The sequence below is a fragment of the Engraulis encrasicolus genome, chromosome 13 (assembly GCF_034702125.1).
Source record: "Engraulis encrasicolus isolate BLACKSEA-1 chromosome 13, IST_EnEncr_1.0, whole genome shotgun sequence".
NCBI classification, from domain to species: domain Eukaryota; kingdom Metazoa; phylum Chordata; class Actinopteri; order Clupeiformes; family Engraulidae; genus Engraulis; species Engraulis encrasicolus.
In genome coordinates this window covers 19,921,177-19,943,161 of record NC_085869.1, presented here as the reverse complement: position 1 = coordinate 19,943,161, position 21,985 = coordinate 19,921,177, and the positions used below count along the sequence as shown (strand labels likewise).

General features: G+C 46.1%; 1 protein-coding gene across 2 annotated transcripts in view; it reads left to right on the top strand.

Moving 5' to 3' along the window:
• Positions 1-21,985, top strand: part of map3k20a (mitogen-activated protein kinase kinase kinase 20a) — a 43,779-nt gene that overhangs the window by 5,289 nt on the left and 16,505 nt on the right. For both annotated transcript variants that reach the window (XM_063213400.1, XM_063213401.1), the window contains exons 4-10: positions 5,533-5,634; positions 6,113-6,178; positions 6,415-6,443; positions 6,602-6,739; positions 9,047-9,133; positions 12,173-12,247; positions 18,386-18,492. In XM_063213400.1, coding sequence (XP_063069470.1) covers positions 5,533-5,634; positions 6,113-6,178; positions 6,415-6,443; positions 6,602-6,739; positions 9,047-9,133; positions 12,173-12,247; positions 18,386-18,492 — 604 coding nt within the window. The remainder of the gene's footprint in view (positions 1-5,532; positions 5,635-6,112; positions 6,179-6,414; positions 6,444-6,601; positions 6,740-9,046; positions 9,134-12,172; positions 12,248-18,385; positions 18,493-21,985) is intronic.

Here is a 21,985-nt window from a genome sequence, read left to right as displayed (position 1 = left end):
TTGAAATTGTTTTAAAGAAAAACTTGTTTAAACTAACAAAAGATAGTATTTGGGCTGCCTAACTTTTGTAAGTTGACTTGAAATAATAATACATTATTATTAATAATAATAATAATAATAATAATGATAATAATAATAATAATAATTCCCACTAACTTACAAAAAGTTAAGTATCCCGGACACATTTTTTTGTTACTTTAAGCAATTTTTTTTTGCAGTGTGAGATTGTTGAGCGCTAAAGTTCATCTACAAATTATTGTTCTAACAAGGCTAGAACGAAGTAAAAGCCTGTCTTTAGTTTTTTTGACATGTACTTGCATATAAAAAAGCACATTTACAGCATTTTAATGTCACCCCTCAGCAAGACTAATGTCACTGTTCAAGCCATAGATAAAAAAGACTGCACTGTTTATCTCGGCATAATGCTGTGACCTGTCAGATGGTGGGGGTGACACCGCAAATGCCATTATCTCCACCGCGTCCAGTCCACACAGGGCTACGATGATATGCACTCTGCAGGGTCACCGTGGGCAACAGCTAACTAGCATGTCGCTCTCCCCTTCCAGCTACAGAACAGGCCTGCATTCTTCTCCAATTATCAGGCCAGGCTCACAAGCCACCAAGATAGTGTGGTGGTGTGCTGTCGAGAGCTCTTGACCTGGACTAGATCACCTTACAGCATTAATAATGTGTGTGCCCTGAGCCACAGAGGAGCGGGAATGAGCTGGAGGAACAGCCTCTTGTTTTGAGCATCAAAAGCCATCATGTCATAAAGGAAACAGACGGAGCTTTGATGTTTCCTTTTCCATGCTTTTCTGGAGTCTCAAGAAAACGTGGCTTTTCGTTAGTCGCCACATGAATATTGTCATGTTTATCTCTCGCACGCAGCCTTGATTTGAGTGCAGTCGTTTAAGATTGAACATGGTTGTGTAAAAGTTTGTCAACCTCGCAAGTGAAAAAATGCACTCTCATATGAATACATTTTTTTTTGGATTACAATAAGCTTGAGAGTACATTTTTCTACTCTTATCTATGTGATGTTTTTAAATGAGTACACAAAGACAGCATCATGACAACATTTATTGAGTTTGTGGGTGCCTGCCTTGACAACCTCTGAGGTGACCCAGCAGCCTTGCTTGGTACAGTACGGTCGTCAAGGAGCCTCCGTCTCTATTTATCAAAAGCTGCAATCTAATTAACACCAGGTAAAGCGGAAATGTTTATTACAACCGCTCACTCGTCCGCTCGCTCGCCTGACCCTGGCCTGGCGTGGGCATATTCATCAGCTAGCACCATAAATCTTCTCTCCTCTCTTCATATCTCAGGGGCCACAACTTCCTCTCTCTAGCAAACAATATCTATCTGGTCATTAATCAGGGCAGACATGGCGGCCCAGCAGTAGCATGGCTTCTGGTGCACACAAAAAAACTAAAAAACGCCAGTGACTCCTTGTGAGGGCAGAGGGAGTGAAACAGAAACTACTTTTTCTGTCATGCAGCTGCCAAAGCAATGTGGGCCAATACTACAGAACTTGTTTTTTATCAGATTTAAGAGTTGTTTTATGGTGGGTGTTTCCTAGTACAAAGGTATGTTACCGGTGAACATGCAGTTGGCGCTCCCCAAGCTGTTAGTGAAGATCCTCATTCATCGCAGTTATTGTAGCAATTTAACCTCTTAGCGCAAAACCTTTGTTATAACCTTACTGTCACCACGTACGTACGCCCCTTAATGCGTGCCGTACCTCCAGTGGCACGCTGTACTAATCATTGAAATGTAACTACCATAGCACTACAGTACTATGACACAACACAGGCCCTTTAGTAATGCACCACGACTTGGTCATTACCATACTGGTAACAACAAACTTATAAAGCCGGCGTCTTAAGGGGTTTTTAAGGCTCTCTGTACTGTCATAGCAATGTTGTTATGATGTAGTTGAGTTTTTTCTGCAAATAGTGAATAGGCCCCCCTGCGACCCCACCTGCAGCCTCTCATTTCCTTTGCATTAAGATTCATAACTAGAAGAAAGCATTCTACACACCATGGTATGCTATATGACCTAGTAGGCTGGCCATCATTAGATACTAGACAGCATAAACACTGGCTTCTATTTGTATACAAGGTCATAGTTGGCCAGCTCCCCTTGTATATACAGAGCCTTTTATCTTTTAGCAATCAAGGGTGTAACCTACGCTCAAGTAGTTACATAGTTTTAAATGTCCCCATGATGAAAACAGAATTTGGTAAAACTGCCTTTATTCATTGTGCCTCAACTGCTTGGAATGAGATTCAGAAATCACTTAAGCTTGCTGTTTTTATGTCTGTAGTTGAGTTTAAATCTGTCTTTCAAATCTGTCTGCACTTGCTTTTAATCTCCTTCTAATCTTGTTTTATGTTTATTATTTTTATGGTTTTATTGCATAATTTTATCTCTAGATCCATTTTAATCTTTTCTGTTTTGTCTGTGTCGGTCTGTAACAATGTAATGTGTGCTACCGCCTTGGCCAGGGCTCACTTGAAAAAGAGAATTCGATTCCCAATGTGATTTTGTTCCCTGGCTAAATAAAGGCAAAATAAAAAATTAAAATAAATTCATCCAGAAGTGTTCGCTGGGTGTTCTGACCCAATGACGGTGAACCAGGAGCTATAGCTCTGAACCACTGTGGACGGGCCTTTTAACAGTTTGCCACTCCCATTCTCATGTGACAAGGGGTCATATGAGTCTGTAATATCTCTAAAATAACATTATTGAGAGGCATTATGGTCACATGATCCAGAGATTGGCAAGACTACTCTGATAGTGAAGAGCATGTCACCTTTCTGTATGAGGTTTCACACACAATGAGGTCTCACACACTAGAACTGTTTCTTTTACAAATGGGAAGGGATATACAGCTCTGGCAAAAATTGAGAGACCACTTCGAAATGTTCAGTTTTTCTGAGTTTGCTATGGATAGGTATGTGTTCGAGTAAAACAAATATTGCTATGTCACTCTATAAACTACCGACAACATTTCCTCATTTTGTAGTACCATTCCGCCCTCAATGCAGTCACAGTTTAATTATCTCTTCTCACTTTCTCCTCTTGACTCTTGCTCATAACCACAAAACATTGTATTGTCTTAAATGTGTAATGTAAATGTGTAATGTCTTTGAATGTGTAATGTGTAACTGTATGTCTTTTACAATGGTGAAACTGGAGACTAGTTTCCACACCTGTGGACATTAAAGAATCAAATCAAATCAAATCATTGGGTGCAGAGTGCAAAACAAAGGTGAGTCACTCTGCTCCAACTGGACTCTCAAACAACAGCATGTTGAGTAGACACGTTTATTGACAGAGGCGTGCAAAGATCACATACCTCTGTGAACTGTCACTTGCTGAGATATATCAGTAAAATCCTGCAGATCTTCAGGACTTGTGACTACCACTTTGATCGCGTCAGGTTTTAGTGCTGTCACTGACCTTTTGTCAGCCTCTTGACAGGGGAATGTTTTATTCCTGTTTTCTCACCTATCTGATGGACTGATAGTGGTTTGCTCTGGGGATTAGTACCTCCCTCTTGAGATGATCCACAGGACGCTAAGCCTGGCTTTGGGGTTCCTCGGGCTGCTGTGATCGATGAGCTCATCTGGAAAGGAGCCGGGCAGAGGGCAGGACAGGACAGAGAGATGGCCTGTGAACTACACTGCCGTGCAAAACAAGAACGCAGTAACTCAAAATGGTCGGGAAAAAGATTATATCGGAAATGGGTTTTAAAAAAAAGTTACTGCAGTGTTGGATTAAAGGTTACGTCGTACAAAACAAAAACACAGTAATTAGGCGAGTTACTGCTGCACGTTTGAATGGGACTGGTTTGGGAGTAGACCGTAATACCAGCCAAGAAGGCAGTAACTCTGTTTTTTGTGGCAAAAAGACACATAAATGTTGTTTTTTTGGGTTTTTTTGTGTGCATTAAATTTCTATCCTAAAAAAGCATTACCAGGAAGTGTCACCACCAATTTACCGACAACACAGTTGTCGCGCCATATGGGAAACTTTGAAGCCTTTTTTCTCAGTTTGCAGTTTTCAGAGTTACTGCGTTCTTAGATTGTAGGGCAGTAGAGGCCCTCCCTGCAGGTCTTCTTATCCACAGCTGGGCTCCTATGTCAGTGTTTCCCCCAGAATTTTTGTTAGTCAAGGTGGTGGGGCGCTAAAAGTATATTATTTTTGGCTAAGCAACTTTAGAAATGACATTCACAACATGAAATATGTTACATAATACATCTTGTCAGGGGACCTAGTCAAGGTGGTAGGTGTTTCTTGTCAAGGTGGGCGCCTTAGCAATAAAGTGCTGGGGGAAACCCTGTAGGATATGTCTTGAAGACCTAGCTGAATATTTAGCTATATGCAGAGAATGGTGTGATAAGACATGTCCTCTGTTATATATGTGTTGTTACCAGAATGGCAATGACCAAGTCATGATATTACAATACAAAACATTATGTAGTAGAATCAGCGTTGTAGTCTACTTTTTTGAAGTGGGTATACTGTATATTCAAACATTTTTTTTGTAGTGGGTATACTGCAAATATTTATGCTATTCTAAATAATGACATATTTATGCTATTCTAAATAATGAATCCATCCATTTTAAGTGGGTATACTGAACTCCCTAACATTTTGAAGTGGGTATACTCCGTATACCTGCGTTCTACGTAGACTACACCACTGAGTAGAATTAGTATAATACTATGATGGTTTTTCAATGCAGTGTTCCACTGGTGGACCATTGTGCATTACGAGGCTCCTAACTGCAGTAATGTGTTTATGAACAGTAATGCAGGGCTGATAGTATTCAGGCTCCATGCCTGATTTCAGGCTTGACAGAGTTTGCAAAAATAAAAACATTGATAATAATTAGCCATTAGGTTATTCTTATCTCAGAAAGTGTTACAGGTTCAGGGTTTTCTTCTACTATCAGGCTTGAATAATGTTCAGGCTATTAAATGTTTGAATAATGTGTCAAAATAGGCCTACGTTACGTCACTATGCAGTATCTTGTCGTCGTTAGAGCTGGTTGAAAAGTTCAGGCTTTTTTTTCACTATCACCCCTGGTAATGTGTTTATGATTTAGTATGAGTTTAGTATGTGGCTGATCTGAGAATGGTAGAGTAGAGTACTTTTATTAATCCCGTCAGGTTACATAATTTCACAAATACAAAAACATGCACAAAGACCTGATAAACATTATTGCACATTGTGGTGAACATAGCACACACTTGAATACAGCAACCAGCCTTTCATCAGTTCACACACACACACACACACACACACACACACACACACACACACACACACACACAGACACACACACACACACACACACACACACACACACACACACACACACACACACACACACACAAACACACACACACACACACACACACACACACATGCTCGCTGGTAAATGTGTTTACAGCTGTCCTCCATTGGTTTTATGTGTAGAGCCTGTCATTAATGCTGGGCTATTCCTCATGTGTCCACAGAGTATGCCAGCGGAGGCTCTCTGTTTGAGTTCCTGTCGAGCGCCGAGAGCGAGGCCATGGACATGAAGCAGATCATGACCTGGGCCATAGACATAGCCAAAGGTACTGTATGGACCCAGCAGCTTCCCTTCACCACACACCAGGGCTGGACTGGGGGAGAAATAGGGACCGGGCACTGTAGGGTTAAAGGGGCCCCTCATAATTAGCGGCGCAGAACTGACTCACCGGTGGGCCCTGCACCCTCATGCGCCCCTTTTTTCAGAAATGTAAAAAAAAGACATATCATTTTTTTTACATTTCTGAAAATAGTGGCCCGCCACGAGGGTGCAGGGCCCACCGGGAAATGGCCGCTATGCCAGATGGCCAGTTCAGCCTCGCCATGCGCTCGTATAATGTGTCAACGGCCCAGTGCCTTCTACTCCATACTCCCAGCCCAGCAGTTTCACAGTATACAGACTTGGTGATTTATGGGTCCAGGCACAGACCCATCCTTTGTGAAACAAACTTTTGAGTGTTTGGGCTCCGTATAGCTTGAAATGTCTCTTAAAAAGCGTGAAATGTTCTTTTATTGTCCCACCAGGAATGCACTATTTACACTCCGAGGCCCCGGTCAAAGTCATCCATCGGGATCTGAAGTCCAGGAACGGTGAGGTTTCCACTCATAGCCCCCCGCTGCCACAATGCTCCCCTCTCTACTCTCTACTCTAGCCACAGCCACGGTTTGTGTGCAAGACAGCATACATGTTTATTTGACTTAAGAAGCCATTGGAAATGTAATAGAGCTTAGGATTCCAAGCGAGAGAAAAAAAGGCGTATGTTTTTTGCCTCCACCCTGAGTTTTTGTGGTCCTCCTAACCTCCACTCTTGTGTGTTTGTTTGCAGTGGTTTTGACAGCAGATAAAATACTTAAGGTAGGCCTAATGCCCTGGCAAGACACATGTTGTTTCTGGCCTTACCTAACACAGCCTAACGACATCATATTATTGCGGATGTGTTGCAATGAAAGGCAGTATAACGTGTAACGTTTCCTTGCTTGTCGTGTCTTTTCTCTCCGGTCGGCCTTTCCTAGATTTGTGACTTTGGCGCCTCCAGGTTTTTGTCCCACACCACGCATATGTCCCTGGTGGGGACCTTCCCCTGGATGGCGCCGGAGGTGATCCAGAGTCTGCCCGTGTCTGAGACCTGCGACACGTACTCATACGGAGTGGTGAGTTCAACTTTTTTTTTTTGAAAGATGTTTTTTCGTTCTTTTAGACTTTATTATGGACAGGACAGTATGAGAGGTAGACAGGAAGCGCATGGAGAGAGAGACGGGGAGGGGTTGGCAAAGGACCCGGGCCGGGAATCGAACCCGGGTCAGCCACATAGCAGGTGAGTGCCCTACCGGATGGCCATGGCAGGGCCGTGAGTTCAACTTTACAGTCTGCATGACATACACGTAATATAAGAGTCATTTCAGGGGATAACATTTGCCTGTGTCTGAGACCTGTGACACGTACTCTTATGGAGTGGTGAGTTCAACTTTACATTCTGCATGACATACACGTAAGAGTCATTTCAGGGGATAACATTTGCCTGTGTCTGAGACCTGTGACACGTACTCTTATGGAGTGGTGAGTTCAACTTTACATTCTGCATGACATACACGTAAGAGTCATTTCAGGGGATAACATTTGCCTGTGTCTGAGACCTGTGACACATACTCATATGGAGTGGTGAGTTCAACTTTACATTCTGCATGACATGAAGGGGGGATTCCAATATGCGGACTCCCGTCCTCCACTTGCTCACTTGCCTCTGTCCTCCTGGCCTCGTGGTGACGTCACCGACAACAGCATTGCATTTCAATATCTCGCAAAAGCTCAACTCTAATGTCATTTTCTCATATGCTAGCGGGATGGTGAATGAAGAATAGGCCCCCAAAAGTTGTTATGGCTCTCCACGGAGGCGGGGCGTCAGCAAAACGCGACGCCACAAGCACAGACCGAGGAGGGAGTCCGCATATTGGAATCCACCCAGTCATTTCCGGGGATAACATTTGCCTGTGTCTGAGACCTGTGACACATTCCCCTATGAAGTGGTGATCTTAACAGCCTGCATGACTACTGCAATGCATACAGTCATTTTAGGGATATGTATTGGTCCATCCACCCCTCCCAATTCCAGCTCGTGTCTGTTGGTGGAACGAGTCCTTGCTTGGTATCTGTCCCAATCTAATGACACTTCCACAGAAATCCGTATTGTATTGATTCACTAATGGTGTAACACCAGTGACACACAGCATACAGCAAATACAGTAGGGGACTATGTACTGGACAAGGGAAGGTACTAAGAGTCACAGTACCTGATATTTGCATCGAAGAGATTTGCTTTTCAACTTCTGTGAATTATGAGCCAAAAGTATTTGTGTTTCAGCAAGTTTCTGCGCGCATCTACCTACTCACACGTATGCCTGCCTCTGCATGTGCGCGCATACTGTATGAGTGCGCAACATGCACACCGCATGACTGCAGTTTTGTTCTGAGTGTCCATGTGAGTGAGTGAGTGTGTGAGTGAGTAATTGTGCTTGCCGGCTGTTAGTGAGCTGAGCCAAGCAGTCAGTGCGGTGCCAGGGGTGGAGCTATAGAAGGGGCAAGCAGGGCATTTTCCCCTGGGCCCAGGGCCCTCCTGTATTGGTATTGGGGGCCCCATTGTGACCATGGCAAGCTGTACTGTTTGAGGGGCTGTTTGAATCAGTGATTTGCCCTGGGGCCTTGTGTGCAATTGTTCCGCCAATGTGCGGTGCTGTGCTGTGCCAAAGAGTGAGCGGACGGGCACACAGATACAGACGGGGCCTCACAGGTCACAGTCTTGGGGTCAGCACCAGGACACACTCTGCCTCACTGCTTTCCCAAACTCAAAATCCTTTTTTATTTGATACTTTTTTATTCCATGACAGAATTATATATCGACCATTGTCTTCTTGATGAAGACAATTTGTGAAAAGTAGTCCTGCTATGAAATAAAAAAAATGTTTTAAAAAGACTTCATGTGTGCGTGCTCCTCACTCCAAACTTACTGTGAGCCTTTGTCCAGCACTTTCTCATGGGATGTGCATAATCTTCACCCTCAACTCACTGCTTTCCCAGACCTACTAATTCTTCTCCTCAGCTCCTCACCATACTGAAGTCCCTGTCCCAGTCCTATTTCAGTTCCTCAATGTGGTAAATAAATTGTTTTAAATTGAATTAACTTTCTGTTCTACTGATAACCATCCCTTTTGTCCCATGTGCGCTGTTAAAGTTTTACGTTATCGTACATGGTAACCATTGAGGTATTACTTCAGAACTTAGAGGGTCAAGTTGAACATTTCTCTAGTTGGAAATACAGTACTCTCTTAGTGTTGAATTGATAGTGTAAAACTAGAGGCAGAGTAGTGGATACGTTTTATGAACTGATGTCAGATGACTTGATTGTTTTGTCTACAGTGCGTCTAATCTTTTGGATGTGTCTCCTGTGTGTCTACTGTGTGCAGGTTTTATGGGAGATGCTCACTCGAGAGATCCCCTTTAAAGGCCTGGAGGGCTTGCAAGTGGCCTGGCTGGTGGTAGAAAAACACGAGGTAATGGAGCTAGCCCAGCACCCTTCCACTCCTCCTTTATGATAAGATTGACATACTCAGAATACATACTCCCTTAAAATACACCGTTTCCACCAATTGAACGTTGTAAGAGTCACTGAAAAAGCGTTACTACAGTAGTACTACACCACTATGTCAGTGCACAGGGCCTTTAGCAATACATTATGACTTGGTCAGTGCCATTCTGGTAGTTCTTTTTAACAGAGGCCGCGTCTTAAGGGGTTAACAAGAAATCTCAGCAACTTCATTGGTTCTTTATTTAGACAAGAATTCAAGACATGGCCTCTCTGTCTCTGAGAGCTCGCAAAGCAAGCCATTTCATAATAAAATACCTTTTTTTTAACCCAAATGTCAGGTCATGATTACACATGCAGCTAATTTTGGGAACAGAACTGTAATCAGGGTTCCTACACGTCCTGGAAAACCTGGAAAACCTGGAAATTTAGAGATGTGTTTTCAAGTCCTTGAAATGTCCTGGAAATTCACCAAATGTCCTGGAAAAAAATATTTGTCCTTTTTTTTCCTCCCGATTTCATTTGTTTTCTTTGTATAATTTTTACTCTTCTCCGAGTCTAGACATGACGATTCAATTTATATCCACCTATTGAATACATTATTGTCCACACACACACACACACACACACACACACACACACACACACACACACACACACACACACACACACACACACACACACACACACACACACACAGTTTGGTCAGGTTGCCATCTTTGATTGCACTTATACACAGTCATATTCTTTGACTCAGTGTTGCCAAAAGTCGCTAGAAGTCGCTAGTTGGCTTGCTGAAAAGTCGCTAGCTGATATCATGGCGTTATATATCTCTCGAAAACATGCTTACGGTCATAATAGGCCTACAAATAGGCAGTGCTAGCACTTCCTTACAAAAAATTGTACTGCTATCTTTTTTGGAGATCAGAGCTTTCAGTCTCACTAGCCACTTTGAAAGCTAGTTTGATCTTTGGTGTGACAAATCACAGTAGTCGCATCAATTGTTTGTATGCAAGAATATTCCAGAGAAAAAGAAACTGGCAGCATAACTGGCTTGCAGAAAGACAGAAACCACTGGCCACAATGGTTGGTGAGCAAAAAAGTCAAAGTCAAGTCTTGTGGAGAATGCATTTAAATCCAGTACACTATTTTTTTTGCGATAAGAGAGAGACTATCAATGTATTAATTTCTGAGATAATGTGACATTAATGTGAGTTTACATTGCACTTTCATTTAATTCCGAATAAACGTTTTGGGGATCAGAAAGCATTTCAATTGAACAGAGGATGCACGTGCTGGGCTTGCGAAATTTGACATAGGGGTGTGGTCGCCAAGCTCCAGCAGATTCCTACTAGCGGGACAGCTGGTGATCTTCAACCGCAACCCAGGTCAATACCTTTGGACAAAGAACATAGAATGGATAAGAACGCTTATTCGCAGGAAATTGTATTGGCCATGGTGTAGTACGGGGGCGTAGCCCGGGGACACCATGCGCAGTGGATGCAAGGCCATGATTGATAAAAATTGTGACACTGGAAACTCCGCAATTTGAATTGCATTGTGGGTGCGAGGAGCTGCTGCTAGTTCCGGCCCAGTCAAAATAGGATGTCCTGTCGTCAATGTTCAGTTTGTAGTTTAATTACAGCTGTCATTCAGCCTTAATTACAGCTGACACAAATTCACTATGTCCTATGACCTGTTCCACACTCCAGCCCTGGCGGTAGTGGCTTTGCATTTTACCTTGACGCCAGTACTAAGCAAATAACGTACATTGGATAAGAAGTATCACTCAATGGAAAATGCATTGGGTTAGGTGTAGTCCGAGGACATTGCTTAAAGACACTGTGCTCATGGTCAGTGGGTGCAACGCCATAATGGATAAAATCTGAACTCTGTAACTTTGTAAAATTGGTCAAGAGAGGAGATCCAGTTGTCAGTGTTTAATGTAATCCCTCCAATCACTAGTCTCCGTAGTACTAACTGCAGAAGAAGAAAGTGACTCCCCTTGCGGCCATGCCATACTATGCTCTTATGACGTCTTTGGACGTACCCTCTTCCCTAACACACTGTACTCATTCATTACAACTCATTTCAACCTTAAAGTCACATTGTCTCTAAAATGCATTGTGTGTCGCTGTGTATGTAAAAAATTGTGGGTCTGACGGACGAAATATCCGTCCTGAAATAACCCAAAATAGTCCTGGAAATGTCCTGGAAAAATCCTGGAAAATGATTTTTGAAAAAGAGTGGGAACCCTGTACTGTAATGTTTGGCTGTATTTAGGGAGTAGTGCCATGGAGATGCGGGGAGATAGACGTACGATGCGTCATAGCTGAGTTTCTTGCTTCAGCTTTCTTGCTTCAGCTTTGGTTTGTAGCCCCCTTTTTGTAGAAAAGCCGCTCTCTCTCGAGTGTGATTTTTACATTACATTACATTACATTGCATTTGGCAGACGCTTTATAACCAAAGCGACTTTCAAAAGAGGACATAATCAAGCCAACATCACAAGCAAATACAAAGTGCACAGGAGATATACAGAACAACAAGTGCAGTTGCAAAGAGGGATTTTTTTTTTTTTAATTATTATTATTTTTTATAAAGAGTAAATAACGAGAACACACACACACACACTAACACACACACACAAACAAAACTAAACTAAACATCATGTCAAGAGTCTGCCCTGGGGCAAGGCCAGCTCAAGCATTAGTCTAGTAGATTCTCTCGAAAGACGATTTTTGATGATTTTTGTATTTTATTTTTGTGTGTTAGCATGACAGACAGACAGAAAGCCGAAACGTCTGTCTGTCATGCTAACCCACTAAAATAAAATACAAGAATCACACTGAGTGCGGCTTTTCTACAAAAAAAATATGAATCTATTCTCTCACACCGGAAGACCTTTAAAAAAACAGGTTGGAGTTGAGCGCACTTTTTGGGGAAAAAAAAAAAAGATTGGTCTGTAATCCCCCCACCTTCCCTGACTGACAGTGTGTGTCTGTTCCAGAGATTAACCATCCCCAGCAGCTGCCCTGCCAGCTTCGCCAGTCTGATGAAGAGCTGCTGGGGCACAGACCCAAAGGTGAGATACACACAGACGTTCGTGCACATGCACACGCACGCACGCACACACACACACACACGCACACACACACACACATGCAGTGTGATGTAGCCCAGGTCTTGTCAGAATGAAAGCAAATACTCCCTGTTCCACAGATCCACACTACAGTTCACTTTTTGCCTATATCTTTATACATCTTTGTTGCTATTTTCCCTTGATTAATTAAGAAATTGGGGCAACATTTGGTTTACATGCTTATGAATTGTTGCAATCTTTGTGTTGTGTTTTAAGGGTGCTATCACAGTAAAATTAAAATGCTTCCTGTTCCACACTGCTCTAGAGTGGCTCACTTCCGTCCAATTACTTACTGCTGAAATGAGTCTATGTTATTTTTTCCCCTACATTGTTGCAAAAATTAGGCTTCATTTGGGGTAGATGCCTATGCATTGTAGCAATAGTTTTGTGTTGCATCAATGTTTTAAAGTCTTTGATGTTTCTTTTCGGTGGATATACATCTTTGACCTAGGCACATGAAAATGCTCCCTAATGCGTTATGGGAAAACAAAATGCTCAAGAGAATTCCAATTGCTTATTAGTTTCGCCCTGCTGGAGTGTTCGCTAATTAAATACGTCTTTATTAATTTGCCTTCGTTATTATATGTGTCAGACTGGAAATAAGAGCACAGTTGCAGATGTGGTTCAGGTTCTTTACTTCAACAAAAATCTTCAATTCATCAACAAAGGACTTAGGTAGAATACAAAACTCAGGAGGTCACGCATGAAATCACAGCTTGGTAAATACAAAACTTAGGAAGTCTTCAATGATCAATAATCTTCATAAACACAGTCCAGTAATCAGTACGTAGGCAGTCCAAGATCCATGTACAGAAATTAGGCAGCGTGACAATGAATTCCAATAATGGCAGAGTAACAGCACAAAGAGTTGGGCAGACACAGTACCGTGACCAAGAGAGATGTTCAAGGAGGCAGCTTCACAGAAAGAGTCTTTAAGATTGTCCAGAGAGCACAGTCCGGTTCCAAAGCAAAGACAAAGGCACAGGGGTTTCAGCAAACATGAGCACATGCATGAACAGTGACAAACAATTCTCAAGACAATTTAAAGATGGCCGTCACTTCCTGTGGGCTGAGCGTGTCACTCGTTGACTCATGTGCGCCCTCCGCTGTTCAGGAGGGCATGTGTTCGGTGGGATTGTGACAGGAGCCCCCCCATGAGGCCCGGCACCTGACGGGCCAGGAAGATCAGGATGTGTGTCGTAGAACTCAGAGATGAGAGACTTGTCCAGGATGTCCTTCTTGGCCACCCACGAACGCTCGTCAGGTCCATAGCCCTGCCAGTCCACCAGAAACTCCAACGATCGCCCCCTACGCCGGACATCCAGAAGCCGTCGGACGGTGTATGAGGGAGCACCATCAATCATTCTTGGAGCTGGTGGCGTCTGGGATACTGGAGACAGAGGAGAGAAAATAGCCTTGCGGAGCAGGGAAACATGAAAGACAGGGCTGCATCTCATTGAGCGAGGAATATTCAACAGGTAAGCCACAGGGTTGACTCTCCGTGAAACTCTGAATGGGCCAACATACCTCGGAGAGAGTTTTCTGGACTCTGTTTGTATTGGCAGGCCCTTTGTGGAAACCCAGACTCTGTCGCCTGGGCGGTAGACCACTGCCACCCTTCTTCTCCGGTCAGCCTGGCGCTTGTGTTGTTTGGAGGCCCTCTGGAGGTTCTGGCGAGCTCTCTTCCATAGACGACGGAGGCGTTGAACGGAGGCGTTAGCAGAAGGCACTGGACCATCTGTAGTTGACCCTGGGAGGAAAGCAGGTGGGTAACCTGTAACAATTTCAAATGGAGACATACCAGTGGACGAGGAGGTTAGTTGATTATGCGCTATTTCTGCCCACATTAAGTGGCTGGCCCATGTGGTGGGATTAGTAGAGCAGTAGCAGCGGAGGTATTTCTCTAATTCCTGATTGACTCGCTCGGTTTGACCATTACTCTGAGGGTGGTAACCTGACGTGAGGCGAATAGTTACCCCCATGAGTTGCCAGAAAGACTTCCAGAACCGCGCAATAAATTGGGGGCCTCTATCCGAGAGGATTTCCTCCGGCGGTCCATAGAAGCGGACAATCTCCTTCATGATAGTGTCAGCTGTCTGCCGGGCAGTTGGAAGTTTCTGTAGGGGGACAAAGCGAGACATCTTAGAAAAGCGATCAACAACCACCAACACAGTATTGAAGCCATTAGAGATGGGCAGCCCAGTTACGAAATCAAGTGAAACATGGGACCATGGCCGCCGGGCTATAGGCAGGGGGTGAAGGAGGCCTTGAGGGCGTTGATTGTCAACCTTGTTAGCGAGACAGACAGGGCAGGCAGATACATATTCATTTACATCATCTTTCATGGTGGGCCACCAGAATGTACGATCAATGAGTTCCATGGTACGTTGGCGTCCCGGGTGGCCTGCAACACGTGCATTATGCCCCCACTCCAGCACCAGGGGTCTTTGGGCAGATGGGACAAAGGTTTTGGAGTCTGGCGTGTCGGGTGGTGGTTGTTCCAGCTGGTGGCCATCTCGCACCTGTTCCATCAGAACCCAGCGGACAGGGGCTATCACACATGCCTCAGGGAGAATAGAGTCGTGAGTTACAGGAGAATGGTCAGGTGAAAACTGGCGAGAGAGGGCATCGGGTTTCACATTTTTTGATCCAGGTCTATAAGAAAGAGTGAAATGGAATCTTGTAAAGAAAAGTGCCCACCTTGCTTGACGAGGGTTGAGTCTGCGAGCGCCACGGATATATTCAAGATTTTTATGATCTGTCCAGACCATGAATGGATGTATTGCCCCCTCTAACCAATGACGCCATTCTTCGAGAGCTAGTTTGACTGCCAGCAATTCTCTGTCACCCACATCGTACCGACTCTCAGCTGGGGTGAGGCGTCTTGAGAAGTATGCACAGGGGTGCATCTTCTGGTCCTGGGGGTTTCTCTGAGACAGGACTGCTCCTACACCAGTCTCTGAGGCATCTACCTCCACAATAAAGGGCTGCTGAGGGTCAGGGTGAGTTAGCACAGGCGCAGAGGTAAATCTTTGTTTCAAATCAGTGAAGGCTTGCTGTGCCTCAGGTGTCCACCGTAGTTTGGTGGGGTGTCCCCTGAGAAGCCCAGTGAGAGGGGCCGCTACGGTACTGTAGTTTCTGATGAAGCGCCTATAGAAATTAGCAAACCCCAAGAAACGTTGAAGCTGCCTCACTGTGTTAGGGGCTGGCCAGTCTAGTACTGCCGTCAATTTGGACTGGTCCATAAGCAGACCCTGAGGGGAGATTACAAAGCCCAAAAAGGTGGTGTTAGTGGTGTGAAACTCACTTTTCTCCAGTTTGATGAACAGCCTGTTGTGTAGTAGTTTCTGCAAAACCTGCCGGACATGCTGGACATGGGTGTCTAGATCAGGGGAAAATATCAAAATGTCATCAAGAAAGACATAGACGAACCGGCCCAGAAATTCTCTCAACACATCATTTACAAATGCTTGAAATGCAGCAGGGACTTTGGACAGGTCAGTCGGTACAAAGGATGTGTCTGCCACAACTACAGAGCGAGTGGGTTGAGGGTCAGGAGAGAGATGGTCTTTGCACTCTGGACCCCATTGAGTGAGTGTACTGGTGGCCCAGTTGAAGGAGGGCTGATGGTGAACAAGCCATGGGTATCCTAAGACAAGAGGGTCTTGGGGTGAGTCGATTAAGAAAAATACACAGCTCTCTTGGTGTTTCTCCAGGGTGGTCATCTGAAGAGGTCGGGTACAGAATTCCAGTCGACCAGATCCTAGGGGTCGTCCATCAAGGGCCTGTACTGCTCTAGGAGATTCACATGGGAGGATGGGTATCTGTAGCTGCCGCGCGAGGGTTTGGTCCAGCAAGTTGACTGCAGCTCCAGAGTCCACTAAGGCTTGAAGTTTAACCTGAGATTCCCCGCCAGTGCCCCAGGAGAGACACACAGGTAAGTTACAGCGGGAGAGGGGGGCAGAGGTCACTGCTCCGCTCACCAGGAAGCCCCCTTTCCCTGGTGGGCATTGGCTTTTCCCTGCAGCTCTGGACACTGAAGCCGCTGATGATCCTGGGACCCACAGTACAGACAAAGACCCTGCTGGAATCGACGGCGTCTCTCTTCAAGGCTCAGGCGGGATCTTCCCAGTTGCATGGGCTCCTCTCCTTGGTCGCTGGTGGGCGATGGTGCAGGCAATGGGAGTTGTGAGGTTCGTCGTGAAGGAGAGATGGCTCGGTTGGGCTGGAGAAGTCGAAGCTCTCGACGCTCCCTCCGTCTTTCCTGTATGCGTTTGTCCAGGGCTGTTGCCAGTGTAATGATGTCATCCAAGTCGTCACCCCAATCTCTGTTCACCATTTCATCTTTTAGGGACTCTCTAAGCCCTTGGTAGAAGGCACTCACCAATGCTTCACCTTCCCATCCGGTCTCAGCTGAAAGGGTGCGGAATTCAATTGCATAGTCAATCACTGACCTTTGCCCTTGGGTAAGTGTGAAAAGCCGAGAAGAGGCCTGTCGCTGGGTGAGTCCTTCATCAAACACCCGCTGGAGAGCGTCCATGAACCTCTCGATGGTCTGGCAGTCTGGGTGGCGATGGGTCCACAAGGCTGTAGCCCAATCCAGGGCCTTTCCCTTCAGCCGAGTGATGATATAGGCGACTTTGGCTCGCTCGGTGGGGAAATGTGCAGGCTGCAGCTCGAAGATCAAAGAGCATTGAGTGAGAAACCCTCGGCAGGCTGAAGGCTCCCCAGAGAAAGGAGGTGGAGGAGAGAGGCTTGAGTTAGGAAGAGAGGGTGAAGCATTACCCAGACTCCCCACACGATTGCCAAGCTGGTTGAGGGCATCTTCCATTTGCAGTAGGCCATCTTGTTGGGAGTGCACAGTAACGCTGAGTCTCTGAACATGGCCGCGGAGTTCTTCAACATCTGCTGCGCTACTTTGATTTGGTTCATGCATGATGTCAGACTGGAAATAAGAGCACAGTTGCAGATGTGGTTCAGGTTCTTTACTTCAACAAAAATCTTCAATTCATCAACAAAGGACTTAGGTAGAATACAAAACTCAGGAGGTCACGCATGAAATCACAGCTTGGTAAATACAAAACTTAGGAAGTCTTCAATGATCAATAATCTTCATAAACACAGTCCAGTAATCAGTACGTAGGCAGTCCAAGATCCATGTACAGAAATTAGGCAGCGTGACAATGAATTCCAATAATGGCAGAGTAACAGCACAAAGAGTTGGGCAGACACAGTACCGTGACCAAGAGAGATGTTCAAGGAGGCAGCTTCACAGAAAGAGTCTTTAAGATTGTCCAGAGAGCACAGTCCGGTTCCAAAGCAAAGACAAAGGCACAGGGGTTTCAGCAAACATGAGCACATGCATGAACAGTGACAAACAATTCTCAAGACAATTTAAAGATGGCCGTCACTTCCTGTGGGCTGAGCGTGTCACTCGTTGACTCATGTGCGCCCTCCGCTGTTCAGGAGGGCATGTGTTCGGTGGGATTGTGACAATATGTGTTACATCTTTATTAAAATTGTATCCAGACAACCTCTGTCTACTTCTGAAAGGTTGATGACAAAACCGTTACATAATGCGCAATGAAAAACAAGCAATGATGAACATTCTTGCCGTTAGCAGTGGCATTAATGGCAAGCCAATAGCGGAGTGTGTCTTCCACACATTACTTCAGCTTGGTTTGAGAGTGCTCATTATAAGAGAGAGAGGGCAATCTACTGGTCTCCCTCCTCCTGTTAACTACGCAACTCTCCATATGTATCGCCTCCCTTGTTCTCTCTGGACTGGCAACCCAAAGAGATATACTTATGAAACTATCAAAATGATTCATATACAGTAGGGTGCATCAAATGGTCCCTGAAAATTAAAACTATGTAAAATCCCATTTTGCTCTTGCAGTATTGTTAATTTGCACTTCTTAAAATAAGTCTTTGTTACTATTTTTCCTACATTCATGCAAAAAGTAGGTGACATTGGGGTATATGCATTGTAGCAATCTGCTATGTGTTGCATCAATGTTTTAAGTCTTTGCTGTTTTAATTCAGTGGATGTACATCTTGTGTTGTGTTGTGTGTGTGCAGGAAAGGCCTGTATTCAAGCAGATCCTGATGACGCTGGACTCTATGTGCAAAGACAGTCACCTGCCGGAGCAGTGCAACAGCTTCTTGAACAACAAGGCAGAGTGGAGGTACACACACACACGACACGCGTGCACACACACACACACACACACACACACACACACACACACACACACACACACACACACACACACACACACACACACACACACACACACACACACACACACACACACACACACACACACACACACAGCAGGTAGCAAGCAGCCTCTCTGGACTCCATTCCTCTCTACATTTGTCATGATTGATCAACAGTAATTTCCCTAGATGTTTGTTGCACTGGGTGGGTAGTCACTCCCACACTGCCCAGGGACCTCCCGTATTTGTGATGGGGGCCCTGTTATGACTTTGGCAGGCTGTATGGGGGGGCCCTATCAGTGTTTTACCCTGGGGCCCGTTGTATAATTGTTTCGCCTCTGGATGGCGAATAGGATGGTAGTCCATCTGCACCGTCCTGTGTTTGACTATCCAGATGGGAGAACCCAACTATGCTAATGGGTTTGCAATCAGCCTGTGTGTGTGTGTGTGTATGCATGCGTGTGTGTGAGCGAGCAAGAGAGAGCTAGGGGTACACATATCTGAGTGTGAGTGTGGGTGGGTAGCACCTGTCTGTCCTGAAGCCTTGGTGTGTTTCAAGTCTCCAATCTTCCCCTTTGGGGGATCCTTGTTGTGTGTCTCAAATTGAACCCCGAGCCCACAGACAGGCAGGTGACTGGCTGGCCCAATTCAGGCCAGCAGCAGAAGCGGCAGCCGCAGCAGCTCCTCCGTCACCACGGCACGGACGGCTAGACAAACTCAAAGGCGGCCACTGGTGACAGGTGCGCTCCCTTGCTAGGGAGTGGAGTCGGGACTCATGCTCTGCTCTGCTCTGCTCTGCTCTTTGGTGCACCTTCCAGAGGTGCACAACTCCTGGGCTCCTGGGCGGTTCCGCCTCCTCTGCGGCCTCTCTCTCTCTCTCTCTCTCTCTCTCTCTCTCTCTCTCTCTCTCTCTCTCTCTCTCTCTATCACACACACACACATCTCTCGTCCACCTGGAGGAAGCAGGTGTTGGTGTGTGTGTGTGTGTGTGTGTGTGTGTGTGTGTGTGTGTGTGTGTGTGTGTGTGTGTGTGTATGCAGCAGAAGGTGGTGTACTGTATGTCTCCTCATTAGGGTGCTCAGTAGGGAGCCTACAGGCAGCAGATGCCAGGGCAGTGGGCTGAGATGTCCCCACACCAGGGGGCTGCGAGGAGGCAGTGTGTGTGTGTGTGTGTGGGGGGGGGGGGGGGGGGGGGGGTCAGTGGTGGGGTGCTGAGAGGAGGTAGTGGTGGGGAGCTGAACTGTCCCCACTCCGGGTGCTGGGGGGAAGCAGTGGTGGGGTGCTGAGAGGAGGTAGGGGTGGAGTAGGAGGGGCTGAGCTGTCCTCACACCGATTGCCTGCGGGGAAGCAGGAGGAGGGAGTGGTGGGGGTGGGGAGGTCTCCTGCTGGCGGCCGGATGGGGTCCTGGAGGATGAGGGGCTGGTCACATACTGAGAGGGGGTAGTGGTGAGGGCTGAGAGGGGGCAGTGGTGGGGGGCTGAGAGGAGGGGGGGGGGGGGTTGTCCTGCTGGCAGTTGGACGATTGGGCTCCTGGAGGACGAGGGGCTGGTGGTGTTTTGGGCAGGGTAGCGGGAGAAGGGATGGGGTTGGGTAGGGTAGGTTTCGGAAGGGTGGTGGAGAAGGGGACCAATGGTACACGCCTTGGAACACGAGTGCACTACGGCTAATTGGGATTCATGAGACTGAGAGAGAGAGAGAGAGAGAGAGAGAGAGAGAGAGAGAGAGAGAGAGAGAGAGAGAGAGAGAGAGAGAGTATGCCTGTGGCCAGAGTTGGAGGCAGTGGGCTGGCCCTGTTGCTGATGAACAGCTTGGTGCTCCGAGGACGGCCACCTCTGATCTCAGGTCAGTGGCGTGGACAAATGTGGCTAATTTGATGAGCCTCGCGGCGCGGCACGGCGGGCGTTCCCTCTTGCATCTGCAACAACTGTGATACTCATCATCAGAACCAACATAGACGCGCATTTACACAACTAATAACAAAACATTGCTCCCCTTTCGTCCATATGTACTGTATGTACTGCATATTCAGACAAACTGGAGGCCCAATTCCTGAGCCCCAACCGCTGACCCATGCTGTATGTAAGGCCGTTTGTCCCACTGTATCCCCAAGATGCTACCGTACATATCAGATGGGCTTGGCACTCCTGGCTTGCCCTCAGTCAGGTGGCCCCTGGGGGAGGACTGCTCTGAGTGCCTTTCCCCTGTTCACCCCCCCCCCCCTTTCTCAGAGCAGAGGAGAAGTTTCTAGTGGCCTGTCTAAATTAAGGCAGTCAAGCCTGGGAACCGTCCGAGGGGGGAAAGATGAGAATCTGAGTCGCGGTCCCAGTTTTCCCTGGGTACCTCACAGCTGCCTGAGCCATCGACGGAAGCAGGGAGGGAGGGATGGAGGGAGGTAGAGGGGAGAGGGGGTGGGAGAGAGAGAGGAGAGACGGGGGTGGGACCGGACGGGAAATGAGGAAGAGATCAAAGAGATGGGAGGAGAGAGGAAGGGAGGGAGAGAGGGAGGGAGGGAGGAAGGACAAGAGAGAATCTGTTTATCCTGTTCACCAGAAAACAAGCAAAGAGAGTGGACAAGTACGAGGGTGGATGAGAAATTCCATAGGGCCCTTTGGCGGGATGGCGACAAGCAAGGAGATCAATCATGATTGAAGCGTGCTGCTGCTGCACGGCTCGAAAGCTGTGTGTGTGTGTGTGTGTGTGTGTGTGTGTGTGTGTGTGTGTGTGTGTGTGTGTGTGTGTGTGTGTGTGTGTGTGTGTGTGTGTGTGTGTGTGTGTGTGTGTGTGTGTGTGTGTGTGTGTGTGTGTGTGTGTGTGTGTGTGTGTGAGGGGGGTGTCAGCGGGAGTATTTGCCACTGGAGGGTGCAACAGGGTGGAACACAGCAGGGCACTGGGGAAGTCCGATCTGCGTCACTCGCTGCGTTTTGCAGAGTTGCGTGAGAGAGCCGATTGTGAAAGTGGGACACCTTACAGCCCCACCTAGTGGACAAAGTCTCAAAAGGCTAGAGCATATTGGATACCACATTCATGACTAGGTTGAACATTATTAAAAGCATTTATTATTATAATACCAGAACGATGCATGACAAGCTGCATACTTAACGTTTTTGTAGCTTTTTACATAAAAAGAAAGTCTAAGACAGACGTGCTGTAGCTTTTAAAAAACAACAACTGCGAAATCATGATTTTTTTTCTAGATTCCTTCCTGGCCTTGTTTAAAGACAGCATTCTGTGTTTTATATACATTTTAAGTGCTTCAACAAACTTTGAGCATATGATATGATATGAAATGGATGGTTTGTACTTCTAGAATCAAGAGCATGATAACGTTGTTGTGCATTGCGGCAAAACTATGTTAAGATTGTGTGCAGCAGTAGATATGAAATCCCCTTAGGTATATATTACTTTTTCATATCTCAATATATGCACAACCACCTGCCGTGTAGCTTTCCTGTTTGAGAA